This window comes from Oreochromis niloticus, linkage group LG14 (assembly GCF_001858045.2).
Source record: "Oreochromis niloticus isolate F11D_XX linkage group LG14, O_niloticus_UMD_NMBU, whole genome shotgun sequence".
Taxonomy (NCBI): Eukaryota; Metazoa; Chordata; class Actinopteri; order Cichliformes; family Cichlidae; genus Oreochromis; species Oreochromis niloticus.
The window spans coordinates 40,358,760-40,380,389 of record NC_031979.2 but is presented as its reverse complement, the minus strand read 5'-3'; the positions used below and the strand labels follow the sequence as shown (position 1 = coordinate 40,380,389).

At 44.8% G+C, this 21,630-nt stretch overlaps 1 protein-coding gene across 1 annotated transcript in view; it reads left to right on the top strand.

Annotated features, from left to right (window-relative positions):
• The window catches only part of col4a3 (collagen, type IV, alpha 3), a 56,393-nt gene continuing 34,763 nt past the window's right edge, over positions 1–21,630 (top strand). The window contains exons 1-20 of the mRNA XM_013273658.3: positions 1–687; positions 3,873–3,929; positions 5,529–5,618; positions 5,795–5,839; positions 6,299–6,343; positions 6,555–6,617; positions 7,683–7,736; positions 7,827–7,853; positions 7,945–8,019; positions 8,291–8,353; positions 8,436–8,471; positions 11,024–11,071; positions 11,207–11,281; positions 12,032–12,076; positions 12,209–12,271; positions 12,363–12,407; positions 16,137–16,190; positions 16,276–16,317; positions 17,159–17,240; positions 17,420–17,455. Coding sequence (XP_013129112.2) covers positions 601–687; positions 3,873–3,929; positions 5,529–5,618; positions 5,795–5,839; positions 6,299–6,343; positions 6,555–6,617; positions 7,683–7,736; positions 7,827–7,853; positions 7,945–8,019; positions 8,291–8,353; positions 8,436–8,471; positions 11,024–11,071; positions 11,207–11,281; positions 12,032–12,076; positions 12,209–12,271; positions 12,363–12,407; positions 16,137–16,190; positions 16,276–16,317; positions 17,159–17,240; positions 17,420–17,455 — 1,132 coding nt within the window. The 5' untranslated portion in view covers positions 1–600. The remainder of the gene's footprint in view (positions 688–3,872; positions 3,930–5,528; positions 5,619–5,794; positions 5,840–6,298; positions 6,344–6,554; positions 6,618–7,682; positions 7,737–7,826; positions 7,854–7,944; positions 8,020–8,290; positions 8,354–8,435; positions 8,472–11,023; positions 11,072–11,206; positions 11,282–12,031; positions 12,077–12,208; positions 12,272–12,362; positions 12,408–16,136; positions 16,191–16,275; positions 16,318–17,158; positions 17,241–17,419; positions 17,456–21,630) is intronic.

Here is a 21,630-nt window from a genome sequence, read left to right as displayed (position 1 = left end):
CACTTGTTTCAGGTCTCCAGTCTTCCAGGCGCGTTGTCCTCAGAGCTGAGAGGATGCTGCCTCCGCATCAACCACACCTGCTCCTCCACCATCACAGGTCTTCTTCCTTTCAGCATCACCTGTTTATTCACTGTCAGCTGATCCTGTGTGAACGTGCTCTTTAACCGCCACCTCCTTTCTTGTTTTTGGCCTTTCATCTGAGAGAAACCCTGAAATACAGTTTTTATGCTTTTCTTTTCTCTCATATTAATAAAACGCGTGATTTTTGTCTGAGAGCAGAAACCTTAAAATAAAAAAGCTTTCCCACTAGGAGCAAACTCAACCACCACGAAGAGTTCTTAGTAAAAGGATGGAGCTGTGACCAGGTTTGCGTCAGGGCCCAGGTTTTATTTTGAAGGTCACGGCGGAAGTCTCGTGCTGAGTGTGACTGTTTTGGCGTGCCGTGTCATCGGGCTGAGCTTGCATCCGAGAGCAGCTGCTGTGTCCGGGCTCCGGCAGGTGCGAGGACCCTCTGAACTGAAGCGGACCTGAGCACAATCCGGGACCCGAGCCGAGCCGAGCCGAGCCGTCGCGGCTGGAGGCAGTTGCCCGCCCGCCTGCATGGAGCCTCCGGCCGCCCGGAGGCGCAGGATCCTCCCGCTGCTGGTTCTCTGGAGCTGCCTGAGCGCTGCCGTGCACGGAGAGAAGGTGAGTGACCTTCACCCAGGTGACCAGGCTCACCTGCTGCTCAGTACTCTGCCGACAGACGTCACGCGATCAGAGACAGGTGTGGGTGACGTCAGAGTTTTTCCAAAGATTTTAATAACAAAAAACCCTACTATGATGATGATTATTGTTATTACTATTATTATTATTATTGGTGTTGATATAATATATTTGTTATATAATCAGGTGGAGCAACCCTGAAGGCCACCTTCAGTTCACACACACTGAGTTTTTAACCTGAGTGTCAGTCTGCACTCACACACTGCACAGGTGTATCACACCTGCACAGATACCTGCTAATCACAGTTCAGTAACATCCAAATAAAATCAAACTTCACCAAAGCTTTCGCTCAGCCTTCCTGGACGGTCTGTTACTATAGTAACCTCACAGCAGCCGCTTATTAGTCATTAAAAGGCTCCAAAAGGGTCCAGGGGTCCAGTTCGGGTAAAGCCTAGCAGCACCACCTGTCACCATCCACCTGTCAGTCAAAGAGGCCACGCCCCTAATAATGCAAACTTTAAGCTTTAACACAATCTAACCAGGTGAGTTATGGAACAGTATGTGGTTACAGACTTATTAGTGACGTTAATTATCAGTCAGTTTACTGATGATGATCAATGAGAGTTATTAGAAATGACAAGACTCTCTGTCGCTCACCTGCTCAGGTACTAACAGTAACCCTGCAGGAGGTTGAGCTGCACAAGTTTCCTTTTTCTGTTTATTGCGGATATCAAAGAATCTACAAAGAATGTCAGACAGGAAATAAAAGCCGTCTGTCTGTGTGGAGTCAGACGTCCTAAACCAACAGACAGAAACCCGACTGTCCGTCTGTCTGTTTTCTGTTTCACCCTTTTGTCTTCATCTGGTGTTATTACTGACCCGAGTATACGCACTCACACACACACACACATACTCACACAGTGATGTGTTGAGCCGAAAGCACCATGTGACACTGTGGCGCTCCCTCTGTGTAGCCGTCATGGCCGTGCAGTCTGCCTTCAACAACACTGAGACAGATTCTAAAGAATCCCCTGATTCTGAGCGCGGTGCTGTTGTAGCACCGAACTGTTGCTGCAAGTTTCCTCCTAAATATTCGATGAAGCACGATAGAGCGGTGTTATTGCGCTTAAGAACATCTCAGGCAGGTGTAGTTACAGAGCGGCCCCCGAGGGCTGAGGTGCACAGTGCCATGAACATCGCCGGCGCTCTCTTGATTCAGTAACTGCAGCGTTGCAAACCTCCTCTGGCATCAACATCAGCTCATAAGCTGTCTGCCGGGAGCTTCATGAGCTTGGCTGGTTGAGCAGCTCCTGCAGGTGTAACATCCTGGACTTGTATCCATATAGTGCAGCAAAGACCTGGATCTTGGAGCAGGCCGTCACCAGCCACCAGTCCAGATGAACCACTGCAGACAAAGAAGAGCAGATAATGCTCTGGCACACCTACCAGCCAGTTGGCTTCAGCTCAGGGGCGTAATTTCCAGGGGGGTTAGGGGGGTTATGACCCCTACAATGATCAGACCCAACAAATATTACCCCCCCCCCCCCAATAAAATTATGAATTATCTTACATAAATAGGCTGTTGACTTTCTTTACTCATTTCAGGTATTACCAGCAAAATAGTTGCATGTTTAATCATCTGGGAATTTACCCAGATTTATTTATTTAGACAGAGATCTTGACCCCCCAATGTTCAGCACAAAGTTACGCCGATGCTTCAGCTGGATCAGGAATGCTCAACAACCCTCAGCCCTGACGAGTCGTTTGTTGAATTTGGCTAATGCTAACACGATTAACATTATTTGATTGGAAGCCAAACAGCCATGTTGGCCTACTTCAATATCACGCTGGATCTGAGCCAGCAGCAGCAGGACTGCAGCTCCCGATGCTGCAAAAAGGCTGTCAGTCACACATTAGTGACATGTCACATGGTCAGGTGTGCCCTGATATTTTGATTTCCCACAGGTACAAAACCTTTGAAAGCCGCTGCTGTAAGCGAATCGCAGGGAACAGAGAGAAACTTGGCCCTGACCTGAGAACTACCTCGGACCGTTACAGGAAGCGGGTCGCGTTAGAGTTAGCCAACACGTTTCTCAAAGCGCTTCTTTATTCTGTTTCAGACACGTGCGTCAGACATACAAAGCAGCGACGCTGGGCCACGTGACCCCGATATTGCTGCCACGATAAAATCACGGAGGAAAATCTTCCTGAAGCGCGCAAAAAGAAATCAGTCAGATTACCTGTGAACGTCTGTCAGTCTGCCGTGATAAGACCGTACAGGTGGTTCGGGTTCACCTGACTCAAAATGAAAATAATCTGATATATTTTCAGACACTTAGTCTGCAGCTCTGCGTCTGATCACGGCGCTACAGGACGTTACCCACCATCCCCTGCTCCAGAACGTGTCGAGGCACCTCGTATGGAGGCAGTCTTGTAGATGTGAGACAGGAATGAAAGATAAGATGATATCAGAGCTCCCCCCTGCTGTCTGCTAGTTCGGTTTATCACAGGAAGACCACAGTTACACCTGCAGGTTACATGAAGGTGTTTGGGTTTAACCCCACAAAAATATGTCTGACTGATAAAGAATCAGGCGGGACATGCTCAGCAGAAAGACAAAGGCTTCAACCCGAGTTTAAGGTCAGGCCAGACTAAACGATGCCGAGCTGCAGGACACATGATGGAGATGTTCCTGAGTGTGTGAGTCACTCAGGAATCACTGCAGACAAATCAAGACGGTGACATCACAGGTGATGGGTTTGGCTGCAGGTGTGACGACATTCTTAAAGAAGTCACACCTGCACTTTATAATACGGCCGTTCACCCTGTTATTAGATTATTACCTATAAATACTCACTGGAATACAAGCTGGTAACAAGAAGAAACACAAGGCTGTGACAACATTTTATGTAGTATTAGAAGTATAACTGAAAGAAGAGATGGTTACATTGTAAGTAGTTTAAAGTACTGAGTAATTTCTTTTTTTATATATACGTAATATTTCCCCTTTCTTACCCTGTAAGTACGCTTGCTCTGTATTATGGAGTCGACTAACTTTGCCTAACAGTGACTGTGAAAGAAAAACCGCAGGCCTGCAGATTCTCATGGTAGGAAACAAAGATCAGGCCTTCAAACATCGTCAGTTACTCCTCTCATCTCTGTGCAGGCGTGCCACTGCAGCGGGAAGTCTTTGTGTCACTGCGATGGGGTCAAAGGTCAGAAGGTAAGGTCTCCACCTGAACACACTGACACAGAACCAGGACCAGAATCGGTCCTGGTTCTGCAGCCACAGCTCTCTTGTGTTTCTGCCACATGCAATTTAAATGAAGGTGTTACTGAAGTGCATTAAGGAGGTTTAGCTGTTTTTACACTGAGGCTCACAGGTAACATGTGACCGACCAGCAGGTGTCCAGCTGAGGGCTCTGCTCTCATGGTCTTGTGGCAGATTAACTCGAACTCAAGTCCAAACTGTTTAACCTTGAATGATGACCAACAAACTGAAGGACGCCGTCACTAGGCTGAAAACCTAAAAGAATCCAGTCAGAGAAACTCTAAGAACAATGAGCGCTCTGAGCAGCAACACCAGAAGATCTGGAAGACGACAGAAGGGATGCAAAACAAAGTGCACAAAGTACAGAAAAGATGGCCACGCCAGTCAGCTGAACCTGGAGCAGCCTTTCAGTTACTGAAGGCCGACAGCCACAAACACGCTGTAGCTGCAGTTGCTGCAGGACCTGCAGAGCAGCTCAGGAAGCAGCATGTGTTGATGTCTGCGGGTTCGTCAGGCCGTCACTGCAGGTGTTAGAAACAGTACAGATATCTACAATGTAAACGTTTAGATATAAACTTTATATACTGTATATAGATATAAAGTTTGATCTAAAGTGGCCATACACACTTACAATAAATCCACACCTGAGCACACACCTGTCATATTTAATCATTTTATGCTGACCAGTCTGACGGGTCTTAGATCTACGTCCCTGCTGGTTTTTGCAGGTCTGAAGTGGCTTCATTTTTCATCTTTAGTGAAGTTTTGTCTGTTGTTACCAGCCAATGAGTGCAGCTCGCTCTGTGGTTTTTATATTCCAGCTGCGTGCCACGCCCCCTTTTCAGTGTCCATGTTAAAACGACCTGCAGATATGACACACCTGTGCATCCTCTAGCGGCCTCCTCTCTCCTCCGGATGCATTTTGGAAACCGGGACATTCCCCATCATGGAGCGCCGATGTCAGAGTCACAGAGGAGGCGTCGGCCAATCACTGATGAATATCTTGCAGTAGCCCCTCCCTCTGATAACAGTATTTTGCAGTGTTTTTTATTTTGGAGGAAAATAGAGTGGAGCTGATGGATGTGCCAGGTGATGAAGGCCTGCTGATGTGGTCTCTGATCCTCTGATGTGATCAGATTTACCTATTCCAGCTCAGATCAGGTTGTTTTTCATGATTTTGTGATTTCGCCTGAAACAAACTTTTCAGTTTTTGCTGCTTTAAATGGCGTCAAGTCTTCTGTCTCCGAGCTCACAAGAGTGTGCAGGTCTGAGCCGGGCTGCAGGGAACTCTGCGGTCCTTTGTGTCTCATGCACCTGAGACCACCCAGGTGTGAGCTCTGTGATTGCAGGTGTGTTCATGAGGAGAAAGAAAGAAAGGCCGGTTCCTCTCTGCCAAGCGTGAAATGTCCCTTTGTTATGCCCGGCACCAGAGTGCCTCGAGGCCACAAACAGGAAGACTGAGACGCCTGGATCGACCCGAGATGAGCTCTCTGCTGCCCCTCTGTGGACAGCAGGTGAGCTGCCTTACCTGAACTCTGATTCTGTCAACAGGGTGAAAAAGGTTACCCCGGGGAAACTGGGCTTCCTGGAAACATTGGTTATCCTGGAAATGAGGGCGATCAGGGCAAACTAGGAGAAAAGGTAACAGACATCCCCTTCTTCTTTTTATTGTTATTATTATTATTATTATTATTATTGTTGTCATATCGAGTCCCTGCACAATCCTCTTTATACTTGTTTTTATTATATTACATTTTATTACAAAGTTTCTTTTTAAATGGAAATCCCATCATTAAACATCTTCTTCTTTTGCTCAGGGTGAACCAGGACCTGCAGGAAGCCCGGGTCTGAAGGGTGCCCGGGTATGACGGCCTTTACCATTTATCCCAGTGAACCTTTCCTGTTTTGGCTGCTTCCACGTCAGTGTTTTAGATGAGACCGTATTTGGATGAAAACTCAGTTATCAGATAAAACAAGCTGACACAGATGCTAATGCTAATTAGAGCTCACAACCATCCAGATAAATGCTCAAACTTCACCTAAGCTCTCGCTCAGCCTTCGTGGACGGTCTGTTACTACAGTAACCTCACAGCAGCCGAGTTATTGGTCACATGATGTCACTAAAAATGCTCCAATAGGCTCCAACAGCACAAACACGGCCCAGAGGTCCAGTTCAGGTGAAGCCTGCTGGCAGCTAGTAGTGGGGGCGGGGGTCGTTTTGATTTTTTTAAGCCTAAATTTTCCCTGATTTTAGCATCATCTGAGACACATTTACCAAAAAATGTCCTGCTGACGTTGTTCTGAACTTCTCAAACCTCCAGGGTTTGGCGGGAGAACCAGGTTTCCCAGGAGCTCCAGGACTGCCGGTACGGACGCTCGCCATACACAGAGAACACATTAAATATACAGCACAGTAGACTGTAGGCTCCATATCTATTAGATCCTAATACGTGTGGAAGTAACATGAAGAATATGTAAGAAAAAAAGACGTCCTTTGGTGTTTTTTTTTAAAAACACATAATGATAATAAAGTTTAACTTAACATTTAATACATTTCTGGATGCATTTATTTCTCAGGGACTGCCTGGACACGAAGGACCGATTGGTCGACCAGGAATCCCAGGATGCAACGGGACGAAGGTAGAAATCATGGCTTGGCAGAAGGCAGATTGATCTTTTTTTCTCTCATCTCTGGAGTTTTATATTCCTCTCTTCTTGTGCTCGCCGATTGATGTATAGCCGTCTGAGCCTCACGCTCTCATCCCTGCAGCTAGTTATAGACCAGCTGTGGAAAAACTTGCAAAATGTAAATAAAAACTGAAAACTGTGATCTGCAAATGTTACAGACGCACTTTGTATTCACAACAGAGCAAAAAAACATATAAAATGTTTAAACTAAGACAATTTAGCATTTTCATTTTGAATTTGTCTCAAAAAGGCAATACAAGTCCGTCACAGTCGCTGATGCTAAAATGAAACAGCTGGAGGGATAACAGGCAAAAAAGAACGTTTTGTAGATGCAGAGGTGCACCAATCTGCAAAAAACTAGATCTGCAAACTATTTCACAATGTTTAAATGTCAATGAAAACAATGATGCAGATGTGAAATATCTCGTCAACAAAACATTAAAAGATTCTAAGGCTGAAAATCAGTGTTGGATGTGTGTGATCGTCAGGCCTTTACGCAGCACGGCATTAACAGCAGACATGATTCTGTCAATCTGGAAATTAGTGTACGCACTCAGAAACGCTTCCAGAAATCACCCCGCCATCCACACATGCAGGTTAAAGCTGCAGAAAAGAAGCCACGGTGACCATGATTAATCCTGTGGTGGCTTATTATAAACACATAAACTGGCTTACCCAGTATGTACAAGGCTTTTATTCTGAAACTTTTACAGGAACTTGTCAACAATTTAATTGAATTTTTTCATCTTTTTGACAAGCTGTTTAAAAAGCTAGTTACATCAATAACACTGCGCAGGGAGATATACTTGTGTATCATCTGCATAGAAATCTAGAGTCACGATCATTTTGAACCACACATATTAAAGTGTCCAGCTGTCAGCAACTATCAAGGACTTTCAGGTTTTCCAAAGCTTTCCAGGCTGTGATCAGCATCAAAGCCAGTTTCGGAGAGTGTTTCCTATCAAAATGAATCATCCGATCGCACCCACACACACAAATGTGACTCATGTCTTTCAGGGGGATGCTGGTTTTCCAGGGCATCCTGGACTTCCTGGACCCGCAGGCAGGCAGGTGAGTCACTTTCTGTCTATAAAACAGTTAAAAATAGGCTAAGCTAACTCAGTGTGGGAAGCTATAGCTGTGAGTGTTCATGTGTTTCAGGGGCGTGATGGTCCTCGGGGCATGAAGGTAAGCATGGACACCTGAATGCTGTAATGAAGATGGCTGATTTGATCTGTGATGGTTTCTTTTAACAAATGTTCCTCTGATTCTGTTTCAGGGAGAGACGAGAGTGTTCCCCGAGACTCAGGATATAAAAGGAGCACGAGGTCCACCAGGACCAAAAGGCGCCACGGTCAGATATTTGATTTTTCTGAAATAAAGAAAAAAACTCAAGTGAGGTTCGTCGTTTTCCAAATGAATGTCTCCACCAAACCCTTTAGACTGTTCAAAATGATCAACCAATCAGTTGAACGCTGATTGGTTCACAGACTGAATCCAGCAGGCTGGACCAAATTCTGTTAAATCTTGAGATGCTTTCTATTATGAGCAGTTGTAAACTTATCATCAGATTAGCTGGTATAAAGTTTGCTCTGACTGGCTGCTGAACTGTTTTTGTGTTCCAGGGGCTCAGTGGGGATCCAGGTGAACCGGGCCTGACAGGATCACCGGGATTCTCTGGATTTCCTGTATGCTTTGGACATCCACCTTATTCAAACATTAATTGCACTCAGTAGTTCAGTGAGCTGACATCTCATGTTTTTTTTCCAGGGAATTCCAGGTCTTCCAGGGTTGAGAGGAGAAAAGGTTAGTGGGGTAACACAGTAAACTGACCTAGGAGCAGTTTGTGATTCAGAAAAACTATTCAATTCAATTCAATTTTATTTAAATAGCGCCAAATCACAACAAAAGTCGCCTCAAGGCGCTTCATAGGTACAGAGAAAACCCCAACAATCATATGACCCCCTATGAGCAAGCACTTTGGCGACAGTGGGAAGGAAAAACTCCCTTTTAACAGGAAGAAACCTCCAGCAGAACCAGGCTCAGGGAGGGGCGGGGCCATCTGCTGCAACCGGTTGGAGTGAGAGAAGGAAGACAGGATAAAGACATGCTGTGGAAGAGAGACAGAGATTAATAACAGATATGATTCAATGCAGAGAGGTCTATTAACACATAGTGAGTGAGAAAGGTTTAAGACCTTGTATGTGAGGAGCAGGATTTTGAATTCAATTCTGGATTTAACAGGAAGCCAATGAAGGGAAGCCAAAACAGGAGAAATCTGCTCTCTCTTTCTAGTCCCTGTCAGGACTCTTGCTGCAGCATCTTGGATTAGCTGAAGGCTTTTCAGGGAGTTTTTAGGACATCCTGATAATAAAGAATTACAGTCGTCCAGCCTGGAAGTAATAAATGCATGAACTAGTTTTTCAGCGTCACTCTGAGACAGGATATTTCTAATTTTAGAGATGTTGCACAAATGGAAGAAAGCAGTCTTACATATTTGTTTAATATGTGCGTTGAAGGACATGTCCTGGTCAAAAATGACTCCAAGGTTCCTCACAGTGTTACTGGAGGCCAAGGTAATGCCATCCAGAGTAAGAATCTGCTTAGGTACCATATTTCTAAGATTTTCAGGGCCGAGTACAATAACCTCAGTTTTATCTGAATTAAGAAGCAGAAAGTTAGCGGCCATCCAGGTCTTTATGTCTTTAAGACATTCCTGCAGTTTAACTAATTGGTGTGTGTTACCTGGCTTCATGGATAGATAGAGCTGCGTGTCATCTGCATAGCAGTGAAAATGTATGCTATGTCTTCTAATGATGCTGCCTAAGGGAAGCATGTATAATGTAAACAGAATTGGTCCTAGCACTGAACCCTGTGGAACACCATAATTGACCTTAGTGTGTGAAGAGGACTCTCCATTTACATGTACAAACTGGAGTCTATTAGATAGATATGATACAAACCACTGCAGTGCAGTACCTGTAATACCTACAGCATGTTCTAATCGCTCTAATAGGATATTATGGTCAACAGTATCGAACGCTGCACTGAGGTCTAGCAGGACAAGCACAGAGATGAGTCCACTGTCAGAGGCCATAAGAAGATCATTTGTAACCTTCACTAAAGCTGTTTCTGTGCTGTGATGAGCTCTGAAACCTGACTGAAACGCTTCAAATAAGCCATTCCTCTGCAGATGATCTGTTAGCTGTTTGACAACTACTCTTTCAAGGATGTTTGATATGAAAGGAAGGTTGGAGATTGGCCAATAATTAGCTAAGACAGCTGGGTCTAGAGATGCTTTTTAAGTAAAGGTTTAACTACAGCCAGCTTGAAGGCCTGTGGTACATAGCCGATTATTAGAGATAGGTTGATCATATTTAAGATCGAAGAATTAATTAATGGCAGGACTTCTTTGAGCAGTTTTGTAGGAATGGGGTCTAAAAGACACGTTGATGGTTTGGAGGAAGTAATTATTGAAGTTAACTCAGAAAGATCAATTGGAGAAAAAGAGTCTAACTTAACATTGATGGTACTAAGAGTAGCTGTAGATAATATTACATCTGTGGGATGATTATTGGTAATTTTTTCTCTAATGATAAGAATTTTATTTGTGAAGAAGTTCATGAAGTCATTACTAGTTAACGTTAAAGGGATGGTTGGCTCAGTAGAGCTCTGACTGTTTGTCAGCCTGGCTACAGTGCTGAAGAGAAACCTGGGGTTGTTCTTATTTTCTTCAATCAGTGATGAATAGTAAGATGTTCTGGCTTTGCGGAGGGCTTTCTTATAAAGCAGCAAACTATTTCTCCAGGCTAAATGATGATCCTCTAAATTTGTGACACGCCATTTCCTCTCCAGCTTACGAGTTATCTGCTTTAGGCTAAGAATTATACCACGGAGTCAGGTACTTCTGATTTGAGACCTTAGTTTTCACAGGAGCTACAGTATCCAGAGTCGTACGTAGTGAGGAGGTAAAATTATTAACAAGATAATCGACCTCTGTTGGGGTAGCGTTCAGGTAGCTGCTCTGCTCTATGTTGATACAGGGCATTGAAGATGATAACAGTGGGTGGATTATATTCTTAAAATAAGTTACAGCACTTTCAGAAAGACATCTACTGTGATAAAGTCTACTCCCCACTGCTGTGTAATCAATTACTGTAAATGTAAATGTTATCAGGAAATGATAGCCAAGTATGTAAGAAAAAACGATTTCTTACATACTTGGCTTGACGTCAGGATTCGGTTTTAGTTTCGTTTTTGTTTTTTGGGAGAAGCTACTGTGGTGGTTCATGTGACAGCACCATTCATATGTTAACGCAGAAACCATAAAGTAACTTCTGTCTCTGTTTTTGGTTCAGGGTCAGGAAGGTCCCAGTCCAGTGATCCCAGGTCCACGAGGACTGAAGGTGGGGATAGGAGTATGGTCTATATTTACAAACTACGACATGCTCTGATTTTATACTGTGTCTAACCTGTGAAACACCATCCTCTTCATCACCATCCCTTTCACCTTCACCACCATCAGCTGTGTTTGGTTTTAGGGTGACCGGGGACCTCCAGGAGTTCCTGGGCCAAAAGGAATCAAACTGTATGCTGAGGGACCCAAAGAGCTGAAGGTCTGTTTGTCTCTCTGTCTATCACTCTGTCGCGCCGTCTGTCACACTGTCTGTCTGTCAGGCAATCTGCCTGTCGGTCTGTCTGTCTGTCTGTCAGTCAGTCTGTCGCTCTGTCGCTCTATCTGTTAGTCAATCTGTCTGTCTGTCTGTCACTCATTCTGTCTTTCTGTCACTCTGTCTGTCGCTCTGTCTGTCTGTTGCTCTGTGGGTCTGTCAGTCAATCTGTTGTCTGTATGTCTGTCGGTCTGTCAATCCGTCACTCTGTCTGTCGATCTGTCACTCTGTCTGTCGATCTGTCAGTCTGTCAGTCAATCTGTCGCTCTGTATGTCGGTCTGTCGGTCTGACAATCTGTCGCTCTGTCTGTCGATCTGTCAGTCTGTCTGTCAATCTGTCGCTCTGTATGTCGGTCTGTCTGTTTGTTGGTCTGTCTGTCTGTCTGTCTGTCTGTCAATCTGTCGCTCTGTCTGTTTGTTGGTCTGTCTGTCGGTCTGTCAATCCGTCGCTCTCTCTGTCTGTCTCTCTGTCTTTCTGTCTGTCGCTCTGTCTGTCTGTCAGTCTGTTGCTCTGTCGCTCTGTGGGTCTGTCTGTTACTCTGTCGCTCTGTCTGTCGGTCTGTCAATCTGTCGCACTGTCTGTCTGTCGCTCTGTCTTTGTGTGTGTCGCTGTGTCTTTCTGTCTGTCGCTCTGTCGCTCTGTCAGTCACTTTGTCAGTTTCTCTTGGGTTTCTCTGATGTGCTTTTGTTTTACAGGGAGAACCAGGTGACAGTGGAGAAAAAGGTTGTCCTGGTCGTCGCGTAAGTGTCAAATTGTTGGCCTGGGCGAATCATAAACTTTTTTTCTTTTTTTTTTAAAGTCAAAAAAACTACGAATTATTATTCTGTGAATTTTTATTTTTAAGTGATGAGCGCTTTTGTTTTCTCCTCCAGGGTAAACCTGGGAGGTTGGGAATTAAAGGAGAGAAGGGGGAGAAAGGTGACACTGGCTCCCTGGTAGGAACAAGAAAGACATGTAGTCCCGCCTTCAATATTAAGTCACGTTTCTTTATACGAATCTAAAACCTGGAACACATTTGTGTTTCAGGGTAAACCAGGGAAGGATGGACTCCGTGGAGAGTTTGGAGAACAGGTAACCACCTGCTGAGTCAGTTTGTTTTTAACATTTGGCCCACTTAAATATTAAATCCGAATACTTTGTTAGTCACTGAGGAAATGATGTGGTCACTGTAACTTAAACTAAATTAATTAACAAAACATATTACAAAGTTACAAAGTACAACAATGAAGCTCTGGTATATACAAACAGGCCAATTATAAATATCCCAGTATATAACACAAATTTATATATATGGTTGAAATTAAGGACAACATCCGCCTCTCCAACACCACCCTAAGAGAGTCCAGCTCTATCCCCACAACATTACTGGCCTTGTGATCAGTTTATTGAGTCTGTTGGTATCTGTGACCCTCAACCTGCTGCCCCAGCATGCAACAGCAAAGAGGATAGCACTGACCACAACAGACTCATAGAAAATCCTGAGTATTTTCCAACAGATGTTGAAGGACCTCAGAGACGACTCTCGCCCTTCCTGTAGGGGACAGTGGTGTTTTTAACTCAGTCCAGGTTATTGTGTCTTTGTACTCTGATGTGTTTATAGTCCTCCGCAACGTCCACTTCGGCCCCCTGGACTGAAACAGGGGTCACAGGTTTCCTGATCCTCCTAAAGTCCACAAAAACAATGATTCTGCTCGCACCACGTGATAAAAGAGTCAACCACAGCCCGATACTCTAACTAATTACCCTCACTGAGGCATCCAACCACCGCAGAGTCATCGCGAAACCTCTGAAGATGGAGGTCTATATATATGTATATATATATATATGCAGCTGGATAGCGTAGTGGTTAAACTACACGCCTTTGGAGCAGAAGATCTGGGGCCTGGGGCGTCTGTATCCAGTAAGGGTCCTAAGGCTAGACCCCCTATGCTAAGTGAGCCTACCGCAGACATGAGCGAGACAGATAAATATGAAGGCATGCCGGCTCGGACGTCGCCCGGATCAACAAGGTCCGCGTCAGGTGTTGAGGTATCAGGGCACCCTGACGAGAAGTGGGCTACTGGAACAAGAAGGCATCGGTGGGCAAGAGACGAAAACAGGGCGTTGTTGGAATGCTACTACGCAAGTAACCCTGGCGGAAGGGGTTACATGAATAGGATGAGGGACCTATGGATTCTTCGATAGGAGTCAGGACGCCAGGTCAGGGGGGAGATATCATCACCCCCACCCGAGATTGGGTACATAGCCCCAAGTGCGATAGGAGAAGGATCGTTGAGTGCGAGAGGAACTGACCTGAAAGATAGGATCATGGCCAAGCTTGAAACCTGGATCCCCCGTACCCGGTTACCAAGATTACGTGAAGTACCCTCAGAAGGTCTGCTAGATGATGTTAATGCAGCACTACGGGCGATACCTACAACCACGATTACCGACTACCACTAACAAGCTGATCTACACTACGGCAGCAGTGATCAGTGAAGTTGAACAGTCATACCCTCCATGGAGAAGGAGGCTAGAGGGCAAGATCAAAGTAGCACGGAGGGAGGTTAGCCAACTAACGGAGTTGCAGAAAGGCGCGACAAAGAAGGTGCATAAGAAATACAGCAAGCTGTCCATACCTGAGGCCTTGGAAACTGCCAAGCAAAGACTCACAGCCTTGGCCAGCCACTTGAGGAGGTACACCAGAGTGATCGAAGGCAGGAGAATAAACCAGCTGTTCTCCACAGAACCAGCCAAGGTGTACTCTCAGTGGCAGAGGAACAATATGAGAACAGCAGGTAAGCGCATAGCCCCTCCTGCTAGCCCTCAATGTCTACGTGTATTTAAAATTGAGAGGTGGGCAACGACGCCAGGGGTGAGGTGTACACCCTGATGGTCTTCTGGATGCCGTGTAGCGTGTCCACCCCCAAGGTCCTATATGTATGTGTTATGAGAGTGTGAGTAATGTGAATGTCTAAGTTGTGGGATAAAATTGAGGCACAGGCAGCCAGAAGGGGACAGAGGGGGGGGATGCCTCCCCTGCACCCTGGTGACACACCTTTACCCCAAGGCCCTGCATGTGTGGGTGATTGTGGTGGAGCGGGAAGAGGGAGGCAGCTGGAGATGGGGAGAGAAGGAAGGGAGGGGCAAGTGACCCCCTCCCTAGGGCCAGCTCCCCCACTGACCCCAGTAGGCAACCCCATACTCTGCAACCCGCCAGGGGAAGGGGGCCCAGGCCCATCCGGACCGGGGCCCAGTTCAGCAGCGCCGCCCGGCCCCACAGAGCCCGGGACAGCCCACCCGACCCCACCACAGAGAAAACTGCACCCACCCTATCATCCACTCATCTTCCAGACTACACAACACAATAGACGCCCAGGCTGAGATCTTCCTCCACCTCTCCTACATCTCCCCCTCCTGCAGAGAGAGTTCCTGAAGAGAGGAGACCTCCTGCAAGATGCAAGGAGATGCAGGATTCCTCAACATCTGACGTGGACCTTGCTGATCCGGGTGACGTTCGAGACGGCGTGCCTTCATATTTATCTTTCTCGCTCATGTCTGCGGTAGGCTCGCTTAGCATGCGGGGTCTAGCCTGGGGTATTATTGGGCAAATATTTGTTTTTAAAATGCATTTTAAAAAGCATTTTAAAGCCAATGAAGTAGTTGTGATTGGAAACATGAAAATGTGAGATTCATTTCCTACCAGACACTTTTGATAGCCAGTACACAGAGACGAAGACTAAGCCACACAGGCTTGACACGGGGAGACACGGGCATGGGGACATGACTGACACTGTGACCCACCACAGCAAGAAATATCAGAGTCCAAACTGTTCAGGAAACTGGCCACAGGACCAGGATGATGAGACTATCAAAATAAAACAGGAAGTCCTCCTCCTTCATTATACCGTCCATTGTGTGCAGTGTACCAGAATCACTGGCAGCAAACAGCTGTTACGAAATCAGTTTCACCCCGGTTCTTTTTTATTCCTCGGGCATCCAGAGATGGCACCGGACTCAGTAGTCATTTTCACAAAAACCTTTATTCATCTTCAGTTACGCATGCATCTTCTAGAAGGGGGATGTGGAAGGCCGGTGTCCCTCTGCACATCTCCACTTCTTTGTTCGTTACAACCAGTTTTATAGAAACGATCCCATCATAATACCCACATGGTGTGTTGCAAACTCTGTGCTTGTGTATGTATGTGCGAGCACATGAGTGCCTGTTTGTGCACGTACCCGTGTGTCTATGTGAGTGCACGTGAGTGAGTGTGCATTAACATATTACAAACACTGAGACCCCCACTCTGCATCCACTGGGCCATTGGCCTCTTGTTGTCTTACATTTACAGATAAGCATGTGGAGAGTCTCCTGCAAACCTACTTCTAAGTTATGACAATTATGAGCTTTTATTAAAGGTACAAGCATCAGCATCCCCCAGCTGTAGCTTCCTGTCTCCTTTTATGACAGGCAGACCCCCAGTGTCCATAAATTCCTTTCCCTCTACACAATTACACACACTCTCAGGCCTACAGCTACACCAAACTGAAACACACAGACAAATCCTTCCCTATTCCTCTGATCTACTGCTGGACCCTCTCATCTAAGCAAATTTAACACATTATATTTTAAGAATTGTTTTCTTGTACTCACACAGCCCCACAGCGTGACGCTACCGCCACCGTGCTAACCCTCACCCTTTATCTACCAGCTCTAGTTAATTTTTTGGACTTGTCATGATAAAAGACATCAGAACTTTCAGCACCACTTGTGAAAAGATTTAAGTTTATATATCTGTGTTTAAATCTGTATGTCTACAGGGAGACCCCGGAGAGCCTGGGTTTCTCGGACCTCCAGGTATTGATGGAGACATGGTGAGTACTGGATGAGATACAGAATGCATTACTGCAGTGCTGCAGCCAGCGCCGTGTCATTTTACGGTACTGTTTATGTTTCCAGGGAGAGAAAGGTGACCGTGGTCCTCCGGGTGCTCCGGGAGATGTGAGTCTCTTTTCTTTGTACAGTATCACAGGAACAGTTGCCAGATCTTCTAAAGTTAGTGCAGTCCTTCTCAAATAGTGGGGCAACCACCCCCTCCCCCCCCACCGGTGCGATGCCGGGGGGGGGGGCACGTGTGACCCTGGGGAACATGCTTTTCTTGCCGTACTAGAATAAAGTGTAATTTCACATCCACAACAAGAGGTGGCAGGTTTTTTTGCACCAAGCCTGTGCGCACACAGCACAGAGCAGGAGGTATGAAGTGCAGTAAACAAACCCTCAAGAAACATTTAAAAATATTTAACAATGATGAAAAGAAAGGTGGAGATAACGAGACAAACGAAAGTCTCCCGAAAGCTAAGACAAGGAAATGTGATGACGCGTGTGCAGCGCTCAGCTTCACTGATGAACCGATGCATGTTAAATGTAGTAGTAGTAGTTTAGAGAGTTGCAGTACTACTACATGCACTTTCTAATAAAGGTATTGTTTGTTTTAAGTTGATCAATTTTTCTTTCCTTTTTCTTTTTTGTTTTCTTTAAAGTGAATAAGGAAAGAATGTCATGCAGAGATGTGCTTATAATAACAATTCTATAGAGAAATCATACTATTTAAAGTCGCGGGGGTGGGGTGGGGGGTTCTTCTTGCTAAGGGGGGCAGAGCCTGTGAAGCCTGTGAAGCATTAAGTCTTGAGTCTATGAGGACTGGCTCAGTTTTGGAGTCAGCCTCAACTGGACATTAGAGGAACTGCAGGTTTCCAGACTTCATTTTTCAGCCCTGAAGGTTGATGCTTGGTTTAGAATCCAAGCATAAAATTGTGTTAATTTTAACTTTTTTATAAACCAGATGGTGTGGAATAGGATATATCTGAAAGGCCAGCCTGGTTTGCCCGGGCCCCGGGGGCCCCCAGGAGCTGCTGGAGTACAAGGTGAATTTCATTTCCCAAGTAATTTTTTACTTATGAAATATTATATTTATATTATACTGTATATTATATACTTATATTCTGTGAATGTCGAAGCAACGACCTGAGTTGTGTTTGTAATCAGATTACATTTAGAGGTTCATGCCGCTATCATTTCAGACTTTTTCTCTCATCTGTTTCAGGATACATCGGTTTACCTGGAGAAAAGGGCGAGCCAGGTAAAGTCTGATTATTCTCTCTCTCTGTCCCTTATCATGGGGTTAATCCAGAGACCACCTTTGTATTTAAGCTACGTTAGTCTGCCTACAGCTTTGCTCTGCTGGGGTCTCGCTCCTTCCAAAACAGGCCTGTGCTGCCAAATATGAATGACTGATGGTGGAAGTAACAGTGTCTTTATTAGTTCAAGCTGACTAAACTGTAGTGGATGGATTACACCCAACATCCACCAGATTTCCTGCAACTTTATTTGATTACTGATTTTTTTGGAATGTTTGGATCAAAATAAAAAAGGTTTCAACAGAGAAACTGTGAGACTTCATTTGGTAGGTGTAGATAACAGTAATGTTATGTTTGTCCATACTGCCTGCCGTTGCTGCTGTTACGGAGGTTTCCAGCAGGTGTCGCTGTGGTTCTCTCTCGCCTATGTGTACTTGCTGTTACGAGTGTACTCATGTTGGCTGCTAATAAACGCCTGGCCAGTAGCGGTTTTTAATAGGGGCGACACGGGCGGTTGCCCAGGGTGGCATCGTGGTGGGGGGCGGCATCACGGGCATCGGCAAAAACCCCCAAAGTTGCTCGTACTCATGCTGCCGTCATGCCAGCGCATATTGGGAATGGCATAGGCACTGATTGGTTTTCTATCGCCCATTTGCTGGGAGTAAGGGCGCCCTCCGTTTGCGAGGTGCGCCTGCTGCTTGCTACACAGGGAGGAGAGGGCGGGGTGGCGGGGGATTCTCTGGCTGGCTGCAGCAGCATCTAATAACCAACTCACAGAATAAAACAAAATAAAAACAAAACAACAAACACGAAAACATCAGACATTATGATACAGACTTATAATTTGCACCGATGTTAAAATTCTATACACGAAAACTGAGCGCGAGAGCCCTCGGTGCGCCTGCGCGCTGCTGAAGTCAAAGTAAACTTTATTGTCATCTCCGCTACATACAGTCCAGTATATAGAGAGACGAGACGACGAGGCTCCAGTTACAGAAGGGCAAGTAAACAAACAATAAATATAAGAAGAGTAAGAAAATAAATATACACTTTAGGACTCGGGTAAAGGGATCAATGACAATTTAAAATTTATAATTTACAGTTTGATGATTTAAAGTCTCACACACAACGAAAGGGGAGGGGCCTGCTGCTTCCAAATAGAGCACATTTCATTCATAATGTTGTAAATCTAAGCCCATTATGTATTCATGATTTGAATCCTGGGTTGTGTGAAATCCCAGAAATACACCCTAGACAAAGTGAATCTGTGAGCTAAGGTGTAGGTCTGTTAGGTTATGTTGCGGTGATCCTCGGGTTGGGGGATGGGTGTTCATACTGGAGTGCAAAATTAAAACCAGTGGAAGATGGACAAGAAAAGTTCAAAGCCATCAGGTACTCAGTTTAGAAAAAAATAGAAAAGAAGAGGAGGAGAAACGAGCAAAAGATACAGGTAAGCAGATGTGTGATTGGATAATGGCAGGTCATCCTGAAACAATCAGAATACTTTATTAATCCCTAAGGAAATAATGTGGGTTACAGTTGCTCCAAGAAGAAATGGTAAAAATAGTAACAGTAACAGACTAAACTCCAAACAATACATTATGTTACAGATTTTAATATTAATAAGTCTTTGTCAATTGTTGATTTGTCCTGTTCTCATTGTGTGACAAATTATGATGGCTGTTTGGTAGCCGTTTGCATACTATGCATACTCTCTCTCTCTTCATATGTGTGTGTTTGTTTCTCTGGTGAAATTCAATATGTTAATGTACAATTCTTAATATGTTCTATGTGTGTGTGTTGGGGGGAGGCGGGGGGGAGTGTTCGCCCGGGGCGCCAAACAGGCTAGGACCGCCACTGCGCCTGGCATACAGTTACAGCGGACTGATTATTATAAGCAAACCTACATGGTGTCAGAAGTGGGATGTATTACAAAGCCTGCACAGTCCAAGAAGAAAAGGGGAGCCAGTAAGGACCAGTGATGGGAATAACGGCGTTACAAGTAACGGCGTTATTAACAGCGTTACTTTTTTCAGTAACGAGTAATCTAACTAATTACTATTCCTATCGTTACAACGCCGTTACAGTTACTAACAAGGAAATGCGGTCCGTTACTATTTTTCAACAAACAGACGGTTGAAGCTGTGCTCAGCTTACCGCATCTTATATCAGCTGCAGGAAGTAGCTGTAAGTAATCTGGACGCTACAGCTTTGAGCAGCTGCGCGCTCCCGCGGACGGTAATCACGATCACTGTCTAGCACAACACCTGGAGCTCAGGGGGCAAAACAATCGAGTGCTGCTGTTTGACTGAGGAAGAATAAAGTAGTCGTGGTAAGTCAATCACATGACCACTTAAAGACAAAGCAACAAGGTGCCAGTTTATAAACTGTGTTGATAGGCCACGTAAAACCAGAGTCATGATATACGCGCCGTTTTTTCCTCAATAGTTTCGCCACGTTAGCGCTAGCAAGCACTCTCTGCTTATGAGCAAAAAACAAAACAAAACGGGAAGTTTTAGGAGAGAGAGAGAGAAAGAGAGAGAGAGTTTTGAGATGTGAGATTTGTGACGTTTAGCGTGTTTGGAGTGTGTAGTTAATGTGTTGTCTTGTGTAGTTAATGTGTTGTGTTGTGGATAGTTTTGTGTTGTGTGTCAGAACAATGAGGCGACTGCTGTCTCCAGGTAGAAACAGCAGTGATACACCTGCTGCTGTCAGACCTGCAGGTATCAGGCTGTGATGTTCTCCTTTATAGTGGACAGAAATGATTTTTTTGGAGTGGCACAAATAATTTGTGCAGCATCTTATTGAAGAACAGCTGATTGTTCTGTAAATAGTTTGAAATGGTTATTTAAAAAAAGGGTAAAAGGTAAATGGATGCAAATAACTTTGTTGTTTGCAAAACTTGTGCAAAGGATTTTAAAATTGACAATTAATATTTGCATTTGAAGTTGTGAAATATGATTCATTAAACATGTTTATGGTTGTTACAGTAAAAATATAACTTTTTCTACTGTGATTTTATGGTTTTTGTCTGATTTTAGATCAATTCTGGTTATACAGTATGACAAAATGAGAACATAACTGTAAATTCAGGCACGTGAGGTTGTGCTAAAAAGAATGATACCAAACAAGGCAAAGTGAATAGTTTTTAAAGGTAAAATGTGGAGGGAAAATCAAGAGTAGTAAAAAAATGGCCAATTATACCCTGGACCCCAGGGGGTTAAACGTTCTTTGTTTGTTTTTTAAGTAACGCAATAGTTACTTTTCCAAGTAATTAATTACTTTTAGAATATTGTAACTCAGTTACTAACTCAGTTACTTTTTTGAAGAAGTAACTAGTAACTATAATTGAATTACTATTTCAAAGTAACTTGCCCAACACTGGTAAGGACGACGGAAAAAGTAATCTCCGCACAACATGGTCGACGGATTCTGGCGCCCAGATCCTCTCATCTTTGACAGCAACGTCGCTGAAAACTGGCGTAAGTTCGAGCGCGAATATGACATCTTTATCGCCGCTGCCCACAGTGACAAAAATGCAAAGACTAAGGCCTATATACTCCTCAATCTGGCGGGACCAGAGGCCACTGAAAGAGAGCGATCATTCACGTATGCCCCTGCAGTCATATCAGCTGAAGGCGTAGTAGAAGTCGCCGCGGAATCGAGGGAAGACCCCGCATGTCTAAAGAGAAAGTTCAGGGAGATCTGCAACCCAGAGACCAATGTCATAATGGAGAGGCATAACTTTAACAAAAGACAACAGAAACCCGGTGAAACCATTGAAGCATATGTGAGCACGTTAAAGAACATGGCCAGAACCTGCAGCTTTGGTGCACTACAAGACGAGTTAATCAGAGACAGATTAGTATGTGGTATAACCAGTGACAGCGTCAGACGTTCCCTGCTTAAAGAGACAGAACTCACTCTTGCCAAGGCGGTGCGTATGTGCCAAATAAGCGAGCTCACAGATCAACATAGCAAAACCCTCTCTACACCAAAGCATATTACATCTGCTAGTGTGGACACTGTACAGATTAAATGTGGCAGTTCAAAAGGAAAACAAATAAACCCCTAACGAACATTCAGAATTGCAGAAACTGTGGCGGTTCGCATCCAGCCACACAGGAGCAATGTCCTGCTTTCGGACAACAGTGTCACATCATCAAAAAGTACAATC